At 38.5% G+C, this 17,034-nt stretch overlaps 2 protein-coding genes across 4 annotated transcripts; one reads left to right on the forward strand and one right to left on the reverse strand.

The window, feature by feature from the left end:
• The first annotated feature begins 4,430 nt into the window (after window positions 1-4,430).
• Window positions 4,431-10,129, forward strand: rnf207a (ring finger protein 207a). 3 transcript variants are annotated; one of them, XM_077203688.1, is made up of 8 exons: window positions 4,431-4,876; window positions 4,974-5,002; window positions 6,024-6,186; window positions 7,066-7,251; window positions 7,341-7,392; window positions 7,495-7,612; window positions 8,467-8,547; window positions 8,630-10,129. In XM_077203688.1, the coding sequence occupies exons 3-8, from the start codon at window positions 6,040-6,042 to the stop codon at window positions 8,700-8,702; spliced, it is 657 nt and encodes a 218-aa protein (XP_077059803.1). In that variant the 5' UTR covers window positions 4,431-4,876; window positions 4,974-5,002; window positions 6,024-6,039; the 3' UTR covers window positions 8,703-10,129. The 3 variants fall into 3 exon arrangements, with proteins under 3 accessions (XP_077059803.1, XP_077059804.1, XP_077059802.1); XM_077203689.1 differs by lacking the exon at window positions 4,974-5,002 and having other exon boundaries at window positions 4,431-4,546; XM_077203687.1 differs by lacking the exon at window positions 4,974-5,002 and having other exon boundaries at window positions 8,630-9,503.
• A 1,619-nt stretch (window positions 10,130-11,748) lies between these two features.
• Window positions 11,749-13,757, reverse strand: nr0b1 (nuclear receptor subfamily 0, group B, member 1). The gene is made up of 2 exons (XM_077204318.1): window positions 12,953-13,757; window positions 11,749-12,322 (listed from the first exon to the last, which is right to left on the reverse strand). The coding sequence occupies exons 1-2, from the start codon at window positions 13,503-13,505 to the stop codon at window positions 12,081-12,083; spliced, it is 795 nt and encodes a 264-aa protein (XP_077060433.1). The 5' UTR covers window positions 13,506-13,757; the 3' UTR covers window positions 11,749-12,080.
• Window positions 13,758-17,034: the final 3,277 nt, after the last annotated feature.

The raw sequence follows: 17,034 nt of genomic DNA on the forward strand, positions 1-17,034 counted from the left end.
AAAACCGTCGCCACGGATTGTTTTTTTTTTCCCAACAGGTGACTTCCCGGGCTCCGTACATTATTCATCAGCCCTAAATTGGACATTTTTATTAGATTATTTTAGTTGATTATTTTATTATATATTTATTAAGAATCAGTGAATAGGTCATATCGGGGGAACCGGCAAACGTTCAACAACTTTAATAAATAAATAAATAAACAAATACAAAACGCAAGTAAAAGACAGTAGCCCCACAGAGTAACCCCAGAGTGCAGTCTGGATGATTGGGGCGGGGTGACACGTGTCGCTCCGCCCACACCTGATTTTATTGGTTTATAATACAGCAATCTTATTAGAGTAGACTTGAGGCATGAGCATGCACATTCCTTTATGCATGAGTTTATTAATTATCTACTACGCTGTTTGGCCGTAGGTACTACAGAAATATTAAGTGATAACCATGTTGATTTCATTAACGATCAATTGGATAATGTTTTGATGAATTTATACGAATCAAGTTAGATTTACTGTCAAAATGTATTTGTAAAGTGCTCATTTCACATTGTTTCAAAGCAGCTTTACAAAGAGTCATAATGTAAGCTTTAATATTGAGCAGTTTTAGGGCTGGGCGATATCACAAAATATGTTGCTGATATAAATAATACACTGTTTAATATTTAGCCTGCTATTGTCACGTTTCCTATGTGTTTAGTTATGTTCTGTGATCTTGTTTCCCCCTGTCTTTGTGATTTTGGTTTAGTCCTGTTAGTTTTTCCCGCTCCTCTTTTGTGTTCAGTTTCTTCACCTGTGTTCAGTTAATTATCCCATTAGTCCCAGTTCTTTTAAGCCTTGTGTTTTTCCCTCAGTGTTTGTTGGTCGTCGTCAATGTATGGTTGTGTTTACCCTGAAGTCCTGGAGTTTATTTTGTTTTTGTATGTTCCTGAAGTTAATTTTGTAAATAAATCAACTACTTTGAAGTTCCTGCATCCTCGTCTTCAGCTGCCTGCACACAACCTGACAGAACGACCAACCTTTAAAAGAAAAATCCTCCAGTGTAAGCCTCCAGTCGAACTGAACCCCCTTTGTGGGAACCCGCAAAACTATTTTCCGGGGAATCCGTGGAGGTCACAGGGGAGGATATGGGTGATATGGGACTAGACAACCTTTTCAGCATCAACATCTCTGTGTCCAGCCCAATCCTCATCTCATCCGCCCCAAGAGCCAGAGCCAGTCTTCAAGCAAGAGTCAGAGCCAGTCTTCGAGCAAGAGCCAGAGCCAGTACAAAAACCGAGAATGAGCCGAAGGAGGAAGAACAAAAAGGTGAAACCAATTCAAACACCTATCCTCCTTCAAGGTGAGCGCTCATTAGAAGAGTATGCGGGGCGTTACCTAGAGCTCTATGATGACGTGACGTTGGATGAAGAGGAACTGAAGCAGAGTTTCTGGGGTGGTCTAAAGGACCCGCTAGCCCAGATACTTCTGGTAAAGGACCTAAAAATGTCCTTCTTGGAGTTTATGGATCACACGCTGTGGGCGTGTGGATCCAACTACCTCGTAGAAGATCTCCCACTCCAATCAGTTCCAAGCCCGCCAGTGCCTGAGCCCATCGCCTGCCCGCCAGAGCCGAAGCCAGTGTCTGCTTTTCCAGAGCCAGTCTTCGAGCAAGAGCCAGAGCCAGTCTTCGAGCAAGAGACTGTGCCCGTTCCTGAGCCGGTGTTTGTTCCGGAGCACACCACACGTGAGTCCACACGAGAAGACACAGCGCTGATTGTGATGTCTGCGGCGATACTGTGTGTGTGGGCTACACGCACATCAGCTCTGGCCCATGAGTCCAGTTCCGAGTCCCATGATGTGCTGGTCCCGTCCAGTTCCGAGTCCCATGATGTGCTGGTCCCGTCCAGTTCCGAGTCCCATGATGTGCTGGTCCCGTCCAGTTCCGAGTCCCATGATGTGCTGGTCCCGTCCAGTTCCGAGTCCCAAGATGTGCTGGTCCCGTCCAGTACCGAGTCCCATGATGTGCTGGTCCCGTCCAGTTCCGAGTCCCATGATGTGCTTGCCCCGTCCAGTTCCGAGTCCCATGATGTGCTGGTCCCGTCCAGTCCTGCGCCAGAGCCCGTTGATCCTGCGCCAGAGCCCGTTGATCCTGCGCCAGAGCCCGTTGATCCTGCGCCAGAGCCCGTTGATCTTGCACCAGAGCCCGTTGATCCTGCGCCAGAGCCCGTTGATCCTGCGCCAGAGCCCGTTGATCCTGCGCCAGAGCCCGTTGATCCTGCGCCAGAGCCCGTTGATCCTGCGCCAGAGCCCAGTGATCCTGCACCAGATGCACCAGAGCCCACTGATCCTGCACCAGAACCCACTGATCCTGCACCAGAGCCCACTGATCCTGCTCCAGTCCTGTCCAGCCCAGAGTTTCCTTTGCCGCTGGTCCTGCTTAGCTCAAAGCCCTCTTCACCGCAGGCCTGCCCAGCCAAAGACCCCCTTTGCTGCCGGATCCCCCCTTTCCTGTTAATTTCCCCATTAAAATTTTGGGGGGGCGCCCACCCGAAGGGTCCTCACCGCCATGGCCACCCGAAGGGTCCTCACTGCCATGGCCACCCCAAGGGTCCTCACCGCCATGGCCGCCCGAGAGGTCCTCACCGCCATGGCCGCCCGAAGGGTCCTAACCGCCATGGCCGCCCGAAGGGTCCTCACCACCATGGCCGCCCGAAGGGTCCTCACCGCCATGGCCACCCGAAGGGTCCTCACCGCCATGGCCACCCGAGGGGTCCTCACCGCATTGGACAACAAATCTCATTAAAAAAATCAACAACAAAAAATGATCCTGCTTTAGAATTTAAAATCAGCTGCTTGCGTTCGGGTTTGTCTGGTGCCTTATTTTAATACAGTGAATTGTCATAATTCGGATATGTCATTGTTCGGATCTACCGATCTTGATGGACATTTGTAGAAGCCAAGTGAATGACAACTCTATTAGCCTGAAGTACGCCAGGTGCAGTCACCAGAGTTCGTTTTTAAACAATGTCTTCTATTCTGTGTCCTAAGTACAATAAAACATTAGCCAATATATCTGTACTAAAATTACCATGGTAAACTGATAATGAGATACGATTAAAGTTAGCATTTAATACTTCTTTAATATGGCCAAATCATTCACAACAACTGTACATAAAGGACTGCCCATGCACAGACCTGAATCGTCTACAACCAATGAGGTTGCTGTATTATAAACCAATTAAATTGGGGGTTGGGATATCTTCACGCCGCGCCCAAATGTGTCACCCCGCCCCATCGTCCAGACTGCACTCTGGGATACTACACGCCCCTCACGGACGACTGCTGTCACATATTAAACACAACATAAGTCCAGGCCTGTGGTGCATCCCAATTCGCATACTATCTGTCCTAAATAGTATTCGAAAATATAATTAGTACATCCCAAATCGTAGTTGAAATGAGTGTTCCAAAGATACCTGGATGGTCAGATTCCGAAGTGCAGATCGATGTGCACTCTAATGGCTAATATTGCCCTAATATTCTTCACAAAAAGAGTACATACTTTTAGGGCGTAGTATAAGTAGGCAAACTGGGATGCAGAGCTGGCCTCTCTCATCCATTGCCGTCGTCGCACCTCCTATTATGCTTCCGCTCCTCCGTAAGAGATACGAGACCGGTGCGTCGCGCTGGTGTAGCTCATTAGTAATCGCCACTGGCCTCACACCGCTCTCTCACGGCCCTCGGCCTCGTCCTGCTCGCCACAAGGTTCACACTGTGTGGCATGCACATTTTTTTAAAAATGTTTTTTAATAAAGGGGAAGGAATTGTAGAAAAGCAGGGTAGAAACACGCTGGCCAAGTGAGATTTTTTTTATATATTAACTAATAAAACATTGAATTCTGTTATTCAATTGTATCAAAGTCATCATTTTGGTATCGTGACAACACTAATGTACACCAAAGGTTTCAGATCATAAAGATTTTGTTAATGTTTTTTTTTTTTTAAAGTCTCTTATGCTCACCAAGGCTACAATTATTTGATAAAAAATACAGTAAAATCAGGCACTGTGAAATATTATAAATGTTTTCTATTTTAATATATTTTAAAATGGATTTTTTTCCTCTGATAGCAAAGTTGAATTTTTAGCATCATCCCTCCTTTCTTCACATGATCCTTCAGAAATCATTCTAACATGCTGATTTGAAACATTTCTTATTATTATCAATGTTGAAAACAGCTGTGCTTAATATTTTTGTGGAAACCGTGATCAATTTTTCAGGATCCTCTGATAAATGGAAAGTAAAAAAAAAAAACATTTATTTGGAATAGAAATCGTGTGTAACATTACAAATGTCTTTACTGTCAGTATTGATAAATTGAATGTGTTCGTTTGATATTTTGTTATGTAATGCAGTGGCATTCCCACATTTTTTACATTTTACATTTTTGTGATAATAGATCAGAATGTATACAGCTATTCCACCACAGCAACCTCCATCTCTCCATAGAGAGTCCAATGACGCAAGTCCCTGTGACAACTTTCCACATCAATCATCCCTACCGTTTTCAGGTTTGTGAAGCCCTCCACCAAACATACGTCCTCCCCCATCTGCCCCCATGACAGCAGACAGGATAGTACAGGCGTCAGGCTTCTCTCACTATTTTTAACAGAATTTCAGAGAAGTGTTTCGGATTCTGCTCGTTGCACAGAGTTCACACGAAGCACTTTGTTCCAAAGCTGCTGATGTCACCGTTGGTGCCAGGATCTTAAATTGGTAAAAGTAAGGGGGTGGGACGCTTGTCACTTAGGCTCGGAGAACATACATTGTTCAGACTCACTCGAGGGACTTGTACGGCCACATTACTAGGGGAGAGAGATTAGAGGAGCTTTGAAACTAAGGTAACTGTATTTATTCTTGTTGTTTTCTTAGTAACATAATGAGCTTTCAAGATGGATTTTAATTCTTGATCTTTTAATTCTTGTTCCTGAACCTCAGGAATTTCCAACTGAAGTTTGTGGACTGAGGTGGGAATGCTGCATTTCTGTGCATCGTTAATTGTAGTGACCATCAATGGTCATCAAGCTCTGAAAATTGATAAGCACCAGAATCTGAGTTTAATTTAAGCCAAAATAGGTCTGAATTGTCAATGTTTTGATGGTTGTTACAAAATATATTAATGTTGTGCTTCAGCCATAGAGAATTACGTTAGGTCAGTGTCATTATTGTTAACAGAAACTTTAACTATTAAATCGTTTTCGTCAATTGAAATTAAGCTGAAATAAAATGACTAAAACTAAATACAAATTATAAACTACATAAATCGCAGTGGTGACACTTTACTAGGCCTATAAGGTTTCATTAGTTAACATTAGGTAACTACTTTAGTTAACATGAATTAAGAATGAACAATGCTACAGCACATATAAATCTAAATGATTGTTAATTTCAACATTTACTAATACATTATTAAAATCAAAAGTTGTGTTTGTTAACATTAATTAGAACTAACATGAATGAACAACTGTATTTTTATTAACTAATAACAAAGATTAATAAATACTGTAACAAAATGTTTTGTTCATTGTTAGTTCATGTTAGTTATTACATTAACTAATGTTAACAAATTAAACCTTATTGTAAAGTGTCACCATTAAAGTTAAAAAGAAATATTAAAAAACTAACAATGACAAAAGCATTTTAAAATCATATGAAAATATTAATAAATAACAACACTGCTTTAGATGTTTATTTATTAAATATTTTTTTGGATTGTTTATTCTATAAGGTTTTAGCAACAAAAAAAAAAAAGTTTTGTTAAACCTGTTTGTTGTATCTGTAAATAACAAAATTGTTTTGTTTGTAACAAAATGTGAACTTTTTTTTGTATTTGCATGTGCATCTTTAAGGATTTTCCCATTGGCCTAAAGTCCATTCTATGTCAGTAGCTGCCAGGTTAAAAACTTTGGAGGGGAATCGTTGCCTTTAAAAACAATTCTGACTACAGGTGAAAAGAATGATGTGAGGATCTCTCATTTCCTTTCACAGGCTGTCAGCTCTGTCTATGTCTTGCCCGTCCCCATCTCTCAGTGAAATGCCTTTTGGCCGCCGGCCTACCTTTCACAGATACATTTGTACCAAGGTGCTGCTGGCCGAGGGCAGAGAGTCACCCTTTACCGAGCACTGCCGCAACTTTGAGAAGAGCTACAGGGTGAGAATTAGTCCTCTTTGATACGTCAGTCTACCCCTAAACATGGACAGAATTAAACTTCTATTATAGAAAAATGATATGTCAGCCTCATCATTCTGTTTTAAATGGAAATACCTCATGATGGGAATCCCTAGAAGGTTCTATATGAATGCCTGACAGAACCTTTTAAGGCAATGGTTCTTAACCAGGGGGCCAGGGTCCACTGGGGGCCACAGCAAATTTCAAAGGGGGCCTCAAGATGATGTCATGATTTAAAATAAGACAAAACCAGCATTAATGTAAGAGAGAGTTCAGTTCACCCAATAAAGAAAAGGAAAATTCTGTCATCATTTACTCAACCTGAAGTTGTTCTGTATGAGTTTCTTTGTTCTGTTAAACAAAAAAGAAGATATTTTGAAGAATGTTGGTAACCAACATGGTTGGTTCCCATTGCCTTCCATAGTATTTTATTTTTTATACAATGGAAGTCAATAGGAGCCAGCAACTCTTTGGTTACCAACATTCTTCAAAATATCTTTTTTTGCATTCAGTTGAACAAAGATACACATGCAGGTTTAAAACAACATGAGGGTGAGTAAATTATGGCAGAATTTTCATTTTTGGGTGAACCACTGCTTTAGGGTTCTATATAGAATATTTTCTTCTAAGAGTGTAGAGACATGTTAAAGTATATTATATTGTATAGATTAAATAATCTCTTCAATTACTTCACCATTTTTGAATGCTGAAACCAAGAGAATCAAATGCCTTTTGATTCCATTCATGTACTCTAAAAACAGTGCTTGTTCTTGTATTTTGAGTACAAAATGAATACAAATAAAAATCCATTTGTGTATATGTGTATTATTTGATCAATTATATGCATATTGCTTGTGCCAGGTACTTCAGACAGAAGTCCAGAGGCTGAAGGATGAGGTTCAGGAGATGCACAGAGACCTGACAAAACATCACTCTTTCATCAATATGGACACCATGGATAAGATCCTGGAAAGGTCTCTAGTCATTGATGAACAGATTGCATCCCAGTACTCTGCCGTGCAGACCCAGAGGGGCGTATTTCAGGAGGTGAGGCTAAATTATAATTCCTGCAAAAAAAATGTTTTGTTTTTAAAAACACAACAGTGCAACTTCAAATTTATTCGTTGTGTTTCCAGATATGGGATGTGACCTTTCAAAGAGTAACCAATGAGCAAGAGATCTATGAAGGTGAGGAAAAACAACAAATTTTCTGCATGTGATGCCTCAGGGTTCATTCTTTCATGCAAGTTAAACTATTAATTTGTGAACTAATTAATTTACTAATTACAGCACAGCTTCACGACCTTCTGCAGCTGAAGCAAGAAAATTCCTACTTGACAACCATTACACGACAAATTGGACCCTACATCTTATCCATAGCAAAAGTGAAAGAGCGCCTGGAACCCAGGTTGTTTTTATATTTAAATATTCATGCTTATATTTTACTTCTACTTTCCATTTGCTTAATATGGGTAGTAAAAAGGATAGTTTACCCAAAAATTAAAATTCTTTCATTAATTACTCGTCTTCATGTCTTTCCAAACCAACTAGACTTTCGTTCATCTCCGGAACCCAAATGAAGATCTTTTTGAGGAAATCTGAGAGCTTTCTGTCCCTAGACAGCTACCAACTACCAATTTGACGCTTCAAAAGTTCATAAATAGATTGTAAAACTAATCCATATGAATTATGAATCGAAATTTTTTGAAGAGACTTAATCGCTTTATTTGATGAACAGATTGAATTTAATATTTTTTTTCACATATAAACATTCATCAACGCACACATCACTTGTGGTAAACGGAAGATCGAGCATGTTTGCTTGACCAATGAGGTTCATTGTCGTGTGTTACGCAGTACATTTAGGCTGCCACATTTAGGCTGCCACAAGAACCAATGAGTTTTGTTGTCGTGCGTCAAGCAGGTTCGGTTGAGCTTCTGTTTATGTTCGCTGATCAATGTTTATATGTAACGAAAGCCGAGATTTAATCTGTTCATAATAAAGCGATAAATCGCTCAATTTAGTGTTTTACGATCTCTTTGTGAAGTTTTTGAAGAGTCAAAGTTGTTGTTGCGTTGCTGTCTATGGAAGGATAGAAAGCTCTCAGATTTCAACAAAAAGATCTTCATTTGTGTTCTGAAGATAAATGAAACGAAAGTCTTAGAACGAGATTTAGAATGACATGTGGGTGAGTAATTAATGACAGAATTTTTGGGTGAACTATCCCTTTAAATATTTTAGTCATTAAGATGTATTCACAGGTTTCAAAAGCCTGAGGATGATCGCATGGACACCATAGTTAAAATCTGTGAGGACAATGCAATGACTACTGAACAATGCAGGTGATGTATTTGATGTTACTGTTTAACAGCTCAAAGTTCAAATGTTAAAACAATAACAATGACATGTCATTTCTTCCATCAGCTGCAATGAGAAGAGTTGCTCAGCAGTCTATGACAGGGACTCTCTTATCCTGGCGCCTGAGACACACTACTAAAGAGCAGTGACTTCTGTTGGCAAGGAAAGCCGATAAATATTTCAGACACCTCTTGCTGCAAAGAGCTGCATGTATGGATGATGGTGAACACTGACCACAAACGTGGCATGTGCTTTCAAGCATGTGCTAGATGTCAACACATGAACATGGGGCTTACCAGTAACTTCAAAATAATAAGGACATAAATGGAATATATGTTTTGGTATATTTTTGGAATAATGTTTTAAGTGTGTCAAATCAAATGGACCTTAGCTATAAACTGATTGCATCGGATGCCTCAAAAAATTGTGACTTAGTATTTTTGCATCCTTATGGACATTTTTGTCCTTTTCAGTTTTGTTTTTTTTGATCACTTTGCCTGTGTTAATGCTAACTGCATAAAATTTGTCAGAGGTGTGGGTTTTTATTGGAATTTTACTATTTCACCGCCATTTTCTTAAAAAAATCTTTTTTGCTCTAGCTACACAAAATACTCCCACTTAGCGCCTTTTGGACAAAAATGTCCCCATTGAAAGTCATTAAAACTGCAATTTTTAATCCCAGGGCCATTTAACTATAAAATGATGCAATCTTTGTTAAGAGGCTTTCATTCGGTTGACAAGGCTTCAAAATTTTAATTTTTACTATTTTTTATCAGATGATGTCATTTTTTGGGGTTTGGCCTATAAAACAAATATCGCTTTATTCCTGTTTTTTGCTTCAGCATATTATAGAGCCAATTGGATAAATTATGCAACGATATTTGTGTGGCTGTGTTGGTATGGATGTCAGAGTGTGTGTGTTATAAAAAAATGTGTGTGTGTGTGTGTGTGTGTGTGTGTGTGTGTGTGTGTGTGTGTGTGTGTGTGTGTGTGTGTGTGTGTGTGTGTGTGTGTGTGTGTGTGTGTGTGTGTGTGTGTGCATGTGTGTGTTTGTAATATTGAGAGAGAAAAACTCAACTGCAAATAACAAATCCAATCACTGTGTGCACCAGTGGAGTTTTGCTGGCACCCAATGGAGAAAATCTGTTACTGCACCCAAACAAACTCTTACCGAAAGCTCATTTTTGAGATATCATCCTCAAATTTGGAACACAATTTATTTAGATGTATGGCTTTGATTTTCTTGCCGTTTTAGAGTTCAACTTGATTTATAAAATATATATTTTGTATAAAATAATTTTCATAAATAATTTTCATAAACTTATACCTATATAACTTTTTTTGGGATTAACTTATTATAATTTTTTTACTTCAGCAATAATCTGCCAAGGGTCTTCTTTAAAATGATACCAAACTCAAGTCTGTGCTCCCAAGCTTCACATTTTTATGACAGTTTTTAAACAAGCACATTTTTGTCCTCTGTGTACCTATGTGTAACTTTTTTAAATTGATGTACAAGGGGTTAATTCAAAAGTTCAAAAGAACAGGATTTCTTTGAAATACAAATGTTTTGTCTTTACTGTCACTTTTGTTTAACGTAATGCATCCTTGCTCAATGAAAGTATTAATTCACCTTAAACTTTTAAACGATAGTGTATGTGCAAATGTGATTGTAAGACTATAATATACTGACTAACAAGCTTTCTTCTATCTATCTCACTTGTCCCTGCATGCTTGCTCAACTATGACTGGCTTGACAGTAGTCTTCAAAACAACCATTAGACTCATTTTATTTAATTCCTTTTGTCTCTCTCACTGTCATCTTGGTTTTCTGTCTAATTACATGTTTATAATGTTATTATGTTATTTAACCTGAATGCATTATTGGCTACTCTCTTTGGCTAGTCATGGGCAGACATGTTTTTTTATTCCGTACATTTTTGTATTGTATTTTTTTTTTTGGGAGGACCCTTCAATGCATCCTTTTAGATTTCTTTTTATATGTTTTTCTGCATGAATAGAACAGCGTTGACTAATACCAGACTAAGTATGTGGTATAAATGAAACTACGGAGCCACAACTCAATACATGGTGAATATTTGTGACACAGAGTGCTCAGCTATACCGATACAGAGGAAAGGGTCACAGCGACCTTCAAGTCCATGCCGTGGAGGCTCAGACTTATTAAAAATACATTTGGTGACCGAATATTGAGGAGGGGGATGAATGAACCAGAGTTCAGGACTCTTTGTCACAACAGTCATATATCATCTCTCCTTACCGCCCTACAAGGTCTTCATAAATACACACAAAGCGCCTAGTTATTCTTCCTCATTATTTTTCACTGTGTTGAAGAGGTAAAAGATGCTTACCTGGTTCTTGTAAACCCTGTGGTTTTCCATGTCTGGCTCTATTAGTTTTGAACTTGCAAATTATTCTAGAATTAGTATATTTAACTGAATACTATCAAACATGTTTAAATATAACTGTAGTGTAATAGTGATATAAATTGCAAAAACTGCAACTGCAAAAGGCTATTTTTGAAAATCACACACACACGTCAACGAAATCAAGAGGCTGTTACTTTAAACTTTAAAGCATAGCCTACTACTACATAAAGGACAAAAAGAATCAGTACAGTAACTTACATTTGGTGTTTTTGAATGACTCATTTATACAGTCCCTTGTCGCCACCTGTGTCTACGTGTCTATGTAGCCTGCAGTGGTTAGGTAAACTATATCGCTACATTGAGGTAAGAAACAATGTCATCAACAATGATTTCCTAATTATTATTTTTATTTTCATAACTGTTTTGTATTTGTGCTTAGGTCTGTCATCCCGTTGACATGTTTATCGAAATGTAACTGTTACTGTAATGCAAAAAAAACAAACATATCTGTCCATTATGTTGTGAGAAATGTGAAGGAGTGTAACCATGTTCCAATGTCAATGCATAACAAAAATGTACAATACTTTCTAATATTCAAATAGAGTTTAAACTTTATAATAACTTTCATTAACAATACTAACCAAAATTATTGCATTATGTAATATATATATATATATATATATATATTCAAATTGATAGTCATGAAACAGTGAGAAACACTATTTTTAGATGTAATATATTAATTTTCAATCAAATATAATTACATTTTAAAATATATATTAAATGCCATATGAATGCTTGTTAATGATTTCTTAATGAAAGTTATGATAAAGTGTCAACCAGAATAAGGCGGCACACCATCACATAAAAGCAAGTAAACAAAAACAAAACAAAACAAAAACAATCAGAACAAAGTTATAAAGCTCTTTCCCCAAATGGGAAAAAAATTGTCATCAACTTTGGATTCAGCGATGAGTTCAACTCAGAAGGCAAAAAGAGAGCTCTCATATATTGTACAAAAATAGCATGTGTAAAAAGGAATCAGTCATTTTCAATATCTGTCCATCCACTGCCAACTGCCATTCTTTCCAACTTTGATAATTCAGTCCTGGCTTTTGAATTAGAGTTTATTTTCCATAAAACATCTCCAGAAGAAGTTCCTCCATGTTGACTGCTCCAATGACCGGTTTGAAGAAGAGACCAGCCACCACGTTGGCGTTGATGGATCTCAGCATGGAGAGAGCGAGGAAGAGTTTGGCGAATCTTGCACTGTCCCCGCGGTGAATCATTTTGACATATTCATTAAGTGCCTGGTTCGCCTCGCTCTGCAGGGCCTGGATGTAATGTTGACATTGCAACCCTACAATATCTGAGAACAAGAGATGGAAAGAGACTTGTTATATCCTGTACCAGAAACATCTTAATAACATTAAATTACCCTCTCTAAACAGATACCTTTTGATTACCTGTATATTTTACTATAATTGGATAATACTCTGTTTCTGAAACTTTGAGTCATCTATTGTCATATATTCATATTTGAATATGATTTGAACTACTGACCTAAGTACTCGAAAGTAAAAAAAAAAAAAAAAAAAATTTAAATGATGGAATCCTAGTAGAATTTGTATCATAATTTGAAATATTATAGGGATCAAATAAGAATGATTAAATTGACAATAAGATTCTTTGACAAAGAATATTATTTATAGTTTGAACGGTCCTTTTAAACGATTTAACAAGTAAATATTACTTTTATTAGTTTAATATAATAATGACAATAATTATTAATAGAAGTGTGCTCTTATTATTAATTCATTTTAATAATACAATAAACAAAGCACTGATTTTTAATATCAATATATTTCTACTTTTGTCTATTATTAGACTACTTTTTAAACTATGAACGGTCCTAATTCATGTATTTGTTATTTGTATTATTATTATCAGTATTATTAGGAATATTAACAGTGTCCTGTGACTGTGCAGCATGTCTCACCTGGGTTGAACAGAATAGCTCCTTTCAAGTACGCGTACTCCTTAGTGCTTATGTCCAGTCCCCAGCATTTCCTCAGAAACATTTTAATACCCTGAACGTCGGTCAACGCCACTCCACTGTTATTACTCTGGTTGTCCTGCTTGTCCTGTCCGCTCGTTAAAATCCGCTGCAACATGCTGGGCTCCTGCGTCTCCGAAGTCTCGAAGTCGATCCTGTCCTGCGCCATGCCGAGCACCAGCAGCGGCGCCCAGCTGCTCCGCACCAGCGTGTGCTGGTCATCCACCGGCAGCTCTCGGAAACACGGGACGTTCTTCACGAACTTCAGGGTCTTGACCAGGACCGCGGAGGCGGCTTTGCATGTGGTTTGAGGGGAACGGAGAGACACCTTCCTCTTGGATCCGCACGCACACGCGCGCATGGACACGGCGAGTCTCGGTGTCCTCGGCTGGTTCCCAAGTTGCGCAGACTGACTGTCGTTCTTTAAAATGCTGTACAAGATGCTGTTCTGTCGTCTTTCACTGCTGCAGTGGCAGCTGCTGTCGAAGAAAGCCATCCTCCTGGTGCTGCGGGAACTGTTATGTTTCCTTGCTGAAACTATGAGGAGCTTTACGCTTGGAGATTTCCATGCACAGTTGAGGTCTCTGTGTTACCATCCACCCAAATGCCAAATAGTTTAGAGTTTTTAAAGAGCACTGGACGCCTCCCACTGTCTCTCTCTGATGCACACATAGGGGGCGCTATAGTCCCTATATATATCTTGTATGATGATGTGTGCTTTTGCCTCATCAAGTATTGCCTCATGTACATTGTGTGTGTGTGTGTGTGTGTGTGTGTGTGTGTGTGTGTGTGTGTGTGTGTGTGTGTGTGTGTGTGTGTGTGTGTGTGTGTGTGTGTGTGTGTGTGTGTGTGTGTGTGTGTGTGTGTGTGTGTGTGTGTGGCCCCTTTACTCCAAAGATCCTGTAATAATTTATTATTTTTGTTTTGTTAATGAAGTCCAGTCTAATCACAACTTTAAAAAAGCACATAGGGTCATTTAATAACTTTTCCTAAATATAAAGATACGATAAATAATAACAAAAGTAGTAGTAAAAATAATTAAAGTGCAATGGTACAAGAAAAGGACTAGCAAGTTTCCAGACTGCATTACCAAAGATTGCAGGCAATGTTTTGCCTGAAGGTATTTATCTATTCATTTCTGAGAACTATGGGAGGTGACAGTAGATGTTCCCTCCTAGATTGGCATCTGTCCCAGACTAGCCTTGTCTGGTTTGACAATTTTACAGTAGCCCATGTGTGTGTGTGTGTGTGTGTGTGTGTGTGTGTGTGTGTGTGTGTGTGTGTGTGTGTGTGTGTGTGTGTGTGTGTGTGTGTGTGTGTGTGTGTGTGTGTGTGTGTGTGTGTTGTATGTGTGTGGCCCCTTTACTCCAAAGGTCCTGTAATAATTTATCATTTTTGTTTTGTTAATAAAGTCCAGGGTCATCTGTATTATTATTTACGGGGTTTGTCTGAGGCAGATGGGGGTGTACTGATGTCATTGGTCTCCTAAAGAAGAAAATAAAACCATATTGATTTGCTGTATGGAAAGTCATATAAAGGCGCCACTCCTGATGCTGAATAGCCGAAGGACAAACCATGGAGGAAGTAATGAAAGCATTAGAATATTGTGTGGTGAGAGACAACTCACACAATTGATCTATTTAAAAAATATTATATATTTTTTTACCATTTACATCAAGGCCAATGTCAAATAAACAGCCTTCACATCCTCCTCTAACACCTGTCCCCCTCCTCCCGATGAAGCAATACATGCACATGTACTCACATACCTTTTTGGATCCAACTCTGCATCTGTTCAAGGTCAGCAGGTCTAACCGCCAGTTTTTGTGAATGTTCTTCCACTACCTGTCTTCACCTGTGAAACTGGGACTGTATCTTGAATGAAGGCTCTTAGTTATGTTCTGTTTAGTGAGTTTGAGGGCCAAAGCACACGTCAGTTACTGTAGGACGAACATCTGAGGAGTTGGTCCAGATAATGACATAATCACAAGGCTAGTGCTTACATGTCTCTGTTTAATTTTAGAATCCTCAAGGATAATATAATGATGTAAAATACTCGCACATACTGTCTGAGCTTACAATGCGATAAGATGCTTGCATTGATTTTTGAAAATTGTTCTCAAGTGCAGAATATAATTACCGTAATGATCTTTTACCAGAATTTCATTCTATTCATATGGTTTATATGTACATAGCAACAAGAGCCTCATCTTGTTCACTTGGGCAGAGCTTTTCATCAGTCATGAACTGAGCACATTTAAACTGAACAGCCAACTGAATGTTGATCCTTTGGTTGCAAAGCTTGTTCTCTCTGAGTTTAGTGTGAATATAAACATGATTTTAAGATCATTGACCCCAAAAGTGACTAGCCTTCAACTTTTTTTAGCAAACACTAATAATGCACTGGGCATGTTGGCCATCCAAGACCACTCCCACCTGTTTGCTATGGATACACTTACCTGAGTCAAACACAGCATTGCTTTAGTAGGAAATATTTCTTAGCAAACTTTTAGTCATTATGGTGTCGATTTGTATTGCTCCTGGGTGCAAGAATTCAAAGAGCAAATGAGAATGAGAGACTGAGAAGGAGTTTTTATCCTCAGGCAATCCGGCTCTGAAATGGGGACACTTGATGAGTCTGCGGACCTTATACGCCACGTATAAACACATACATTACATACAGACATTATTATACTGATTTTATTTTATATTCATGTTTGCAATATATATATATTATTTGTTTGAACTTGTTGTTATTATTGTTGCATTGTGGGATGGGAATCTAGAGGAAAACCATTTCACTACATTGCATCACATGTTTATGTAGGTCTTATGTGACAAATATAGAACCTCGAACTTGAAAAGTTCTTAAAAAAACCTCAATGTTTGTACTAGTCAACGTTTCAAACTGTCTGACCACGAACAGAGTGTTTTAGGCAAAATATACACATATTACTACCGATATTCTAACAATACAAAGCGGATTGGAAATCGATGAAGTTACACTTTAATTGTTAAATTACCAATAATACATTCTTTAGTAGCTACCTACATGCGGAATAGATAAAATTACAGAATGCAATTGTTATCTGACTTTATTTTTATTTTATTTATTTTTTGTAATCAGACAAGAAGTAAAACTATGGAAGTTTGCTTCCACCACAGAATAATAATAATAATAATAATAATAATAAAGGTAATTGCAATTCTTTATCTCTCAATTCTGACTTTTTCTCAAAATTAACACTTTAAAGTGCCCTTTTTCTCACACTCGTTGCACTATTTATACTACAAAACGGCATAGAAAAGTGCATAAGTATGCAAATTGGGACGAAAATACATACACACATTATAAAACTCTATGCAATGTAAGCTATTAGCATAGAAGCTTTAAGCTTCTGCGAAGGAAAAGATTATCAAAGCATAAGATCAATTTCAGTCTTTTTCTCACACAAAGCTATTCCGTGACTTGACTTCAGAAGACTTTGAATATAGTGCACACATGTTTTTTTTATTTATGTAATTATTATCCTGTTATGAGCTTGTCAGACATGCTTCATAGGAACTTCTAAAAATAAGTTTACAGGTTTAAAACATAATGAAACTGACTTAATATTTCATTTCACCTATATTCAGCACATTTTATATTGAAAACTGACCATCTGAAGTGTCCTGCTTGTATTTGAAATTTCTATTTTACTGCATTTCCAATCATGGCTCCCTTCATTGCAAGGTCATGGTCATGCTGGATGATTTGTGTGTGTGTGTGTGTGTGTGTGTGTGTGTGTGTGTGTGTGTGTGTGTGTGTGTGTGTGTGTGTGTGTGTGTGTGTGTGTGTGTGTGTGTGTGTGTGTGTGTGTGTGTGTGTGTGTGTGTGTGTGTGTGTGTGTGTGTGTGTGTGTGTGTGTGTGTGTGTGTGTGTGTGTGTGTGTGTGTGTGTGTGTGTGCCCACGTGCTTGTGCTTAACGAATTTAACAGATGTTTAAACCAACAAGTCCATTATGTTGTTTATCCGCTTTTTAATT

This window comes from Siphateles boraxobius, unplaced genomic scaffold, assembly GCF_051911475.1.
Source record: "Siphateles boraxobius isolate OS27281-9 unplaced genomic scaffold, OSU_SipBor_1 5, whole genome shotgun sequence".
NCBI lineage: Eukaryota > Metazoa > Chordata > Actinopteri > Cypriniformes > Leuciscidae > Siphateles > Siphateles boraxobius.

Excerpts from the sequence above, each read along its gene's own strand:
- rnf207a (XM_077203688.1), top strand. The coding sequence starts at position 6,040 with ATGTCTTGCCCGTCCCCATCTCTCAGTGAAATGCCTTTTGGCCGCCGG. Across the intron at positions 6,187-7,065 it reads ACTTTGAGAAGAGCTACAGG|GTACTTCAGACAGAAGTCCA; the intron begins GTGAGAATTAGT and ends TGCTTGTGCCAG. Across the intron at positions 8,548-8,629 it reads ATGACTACTGAACAATGCAG|CTGCAATGAGAAGAGTTGCT; the intron begins GTGATGTATTTG and ends TTCTTCCATCAG.
- nr0b1 (XM_077204318.1), bottom strand. The coding sequence starts at position 13,505 with ATGGCTTTCTTCGACAGCAGCTGCCACTGCAGCAGTGAAAGACGACAG. Across the intron at positions 12,323-12,952 it reads AGCTATTCTGTTCAACCCAG|ATATTGTAGGGTTGCAATGT; the intron begins GTGAGACATGCT and ends TCTTGTTCTCAG.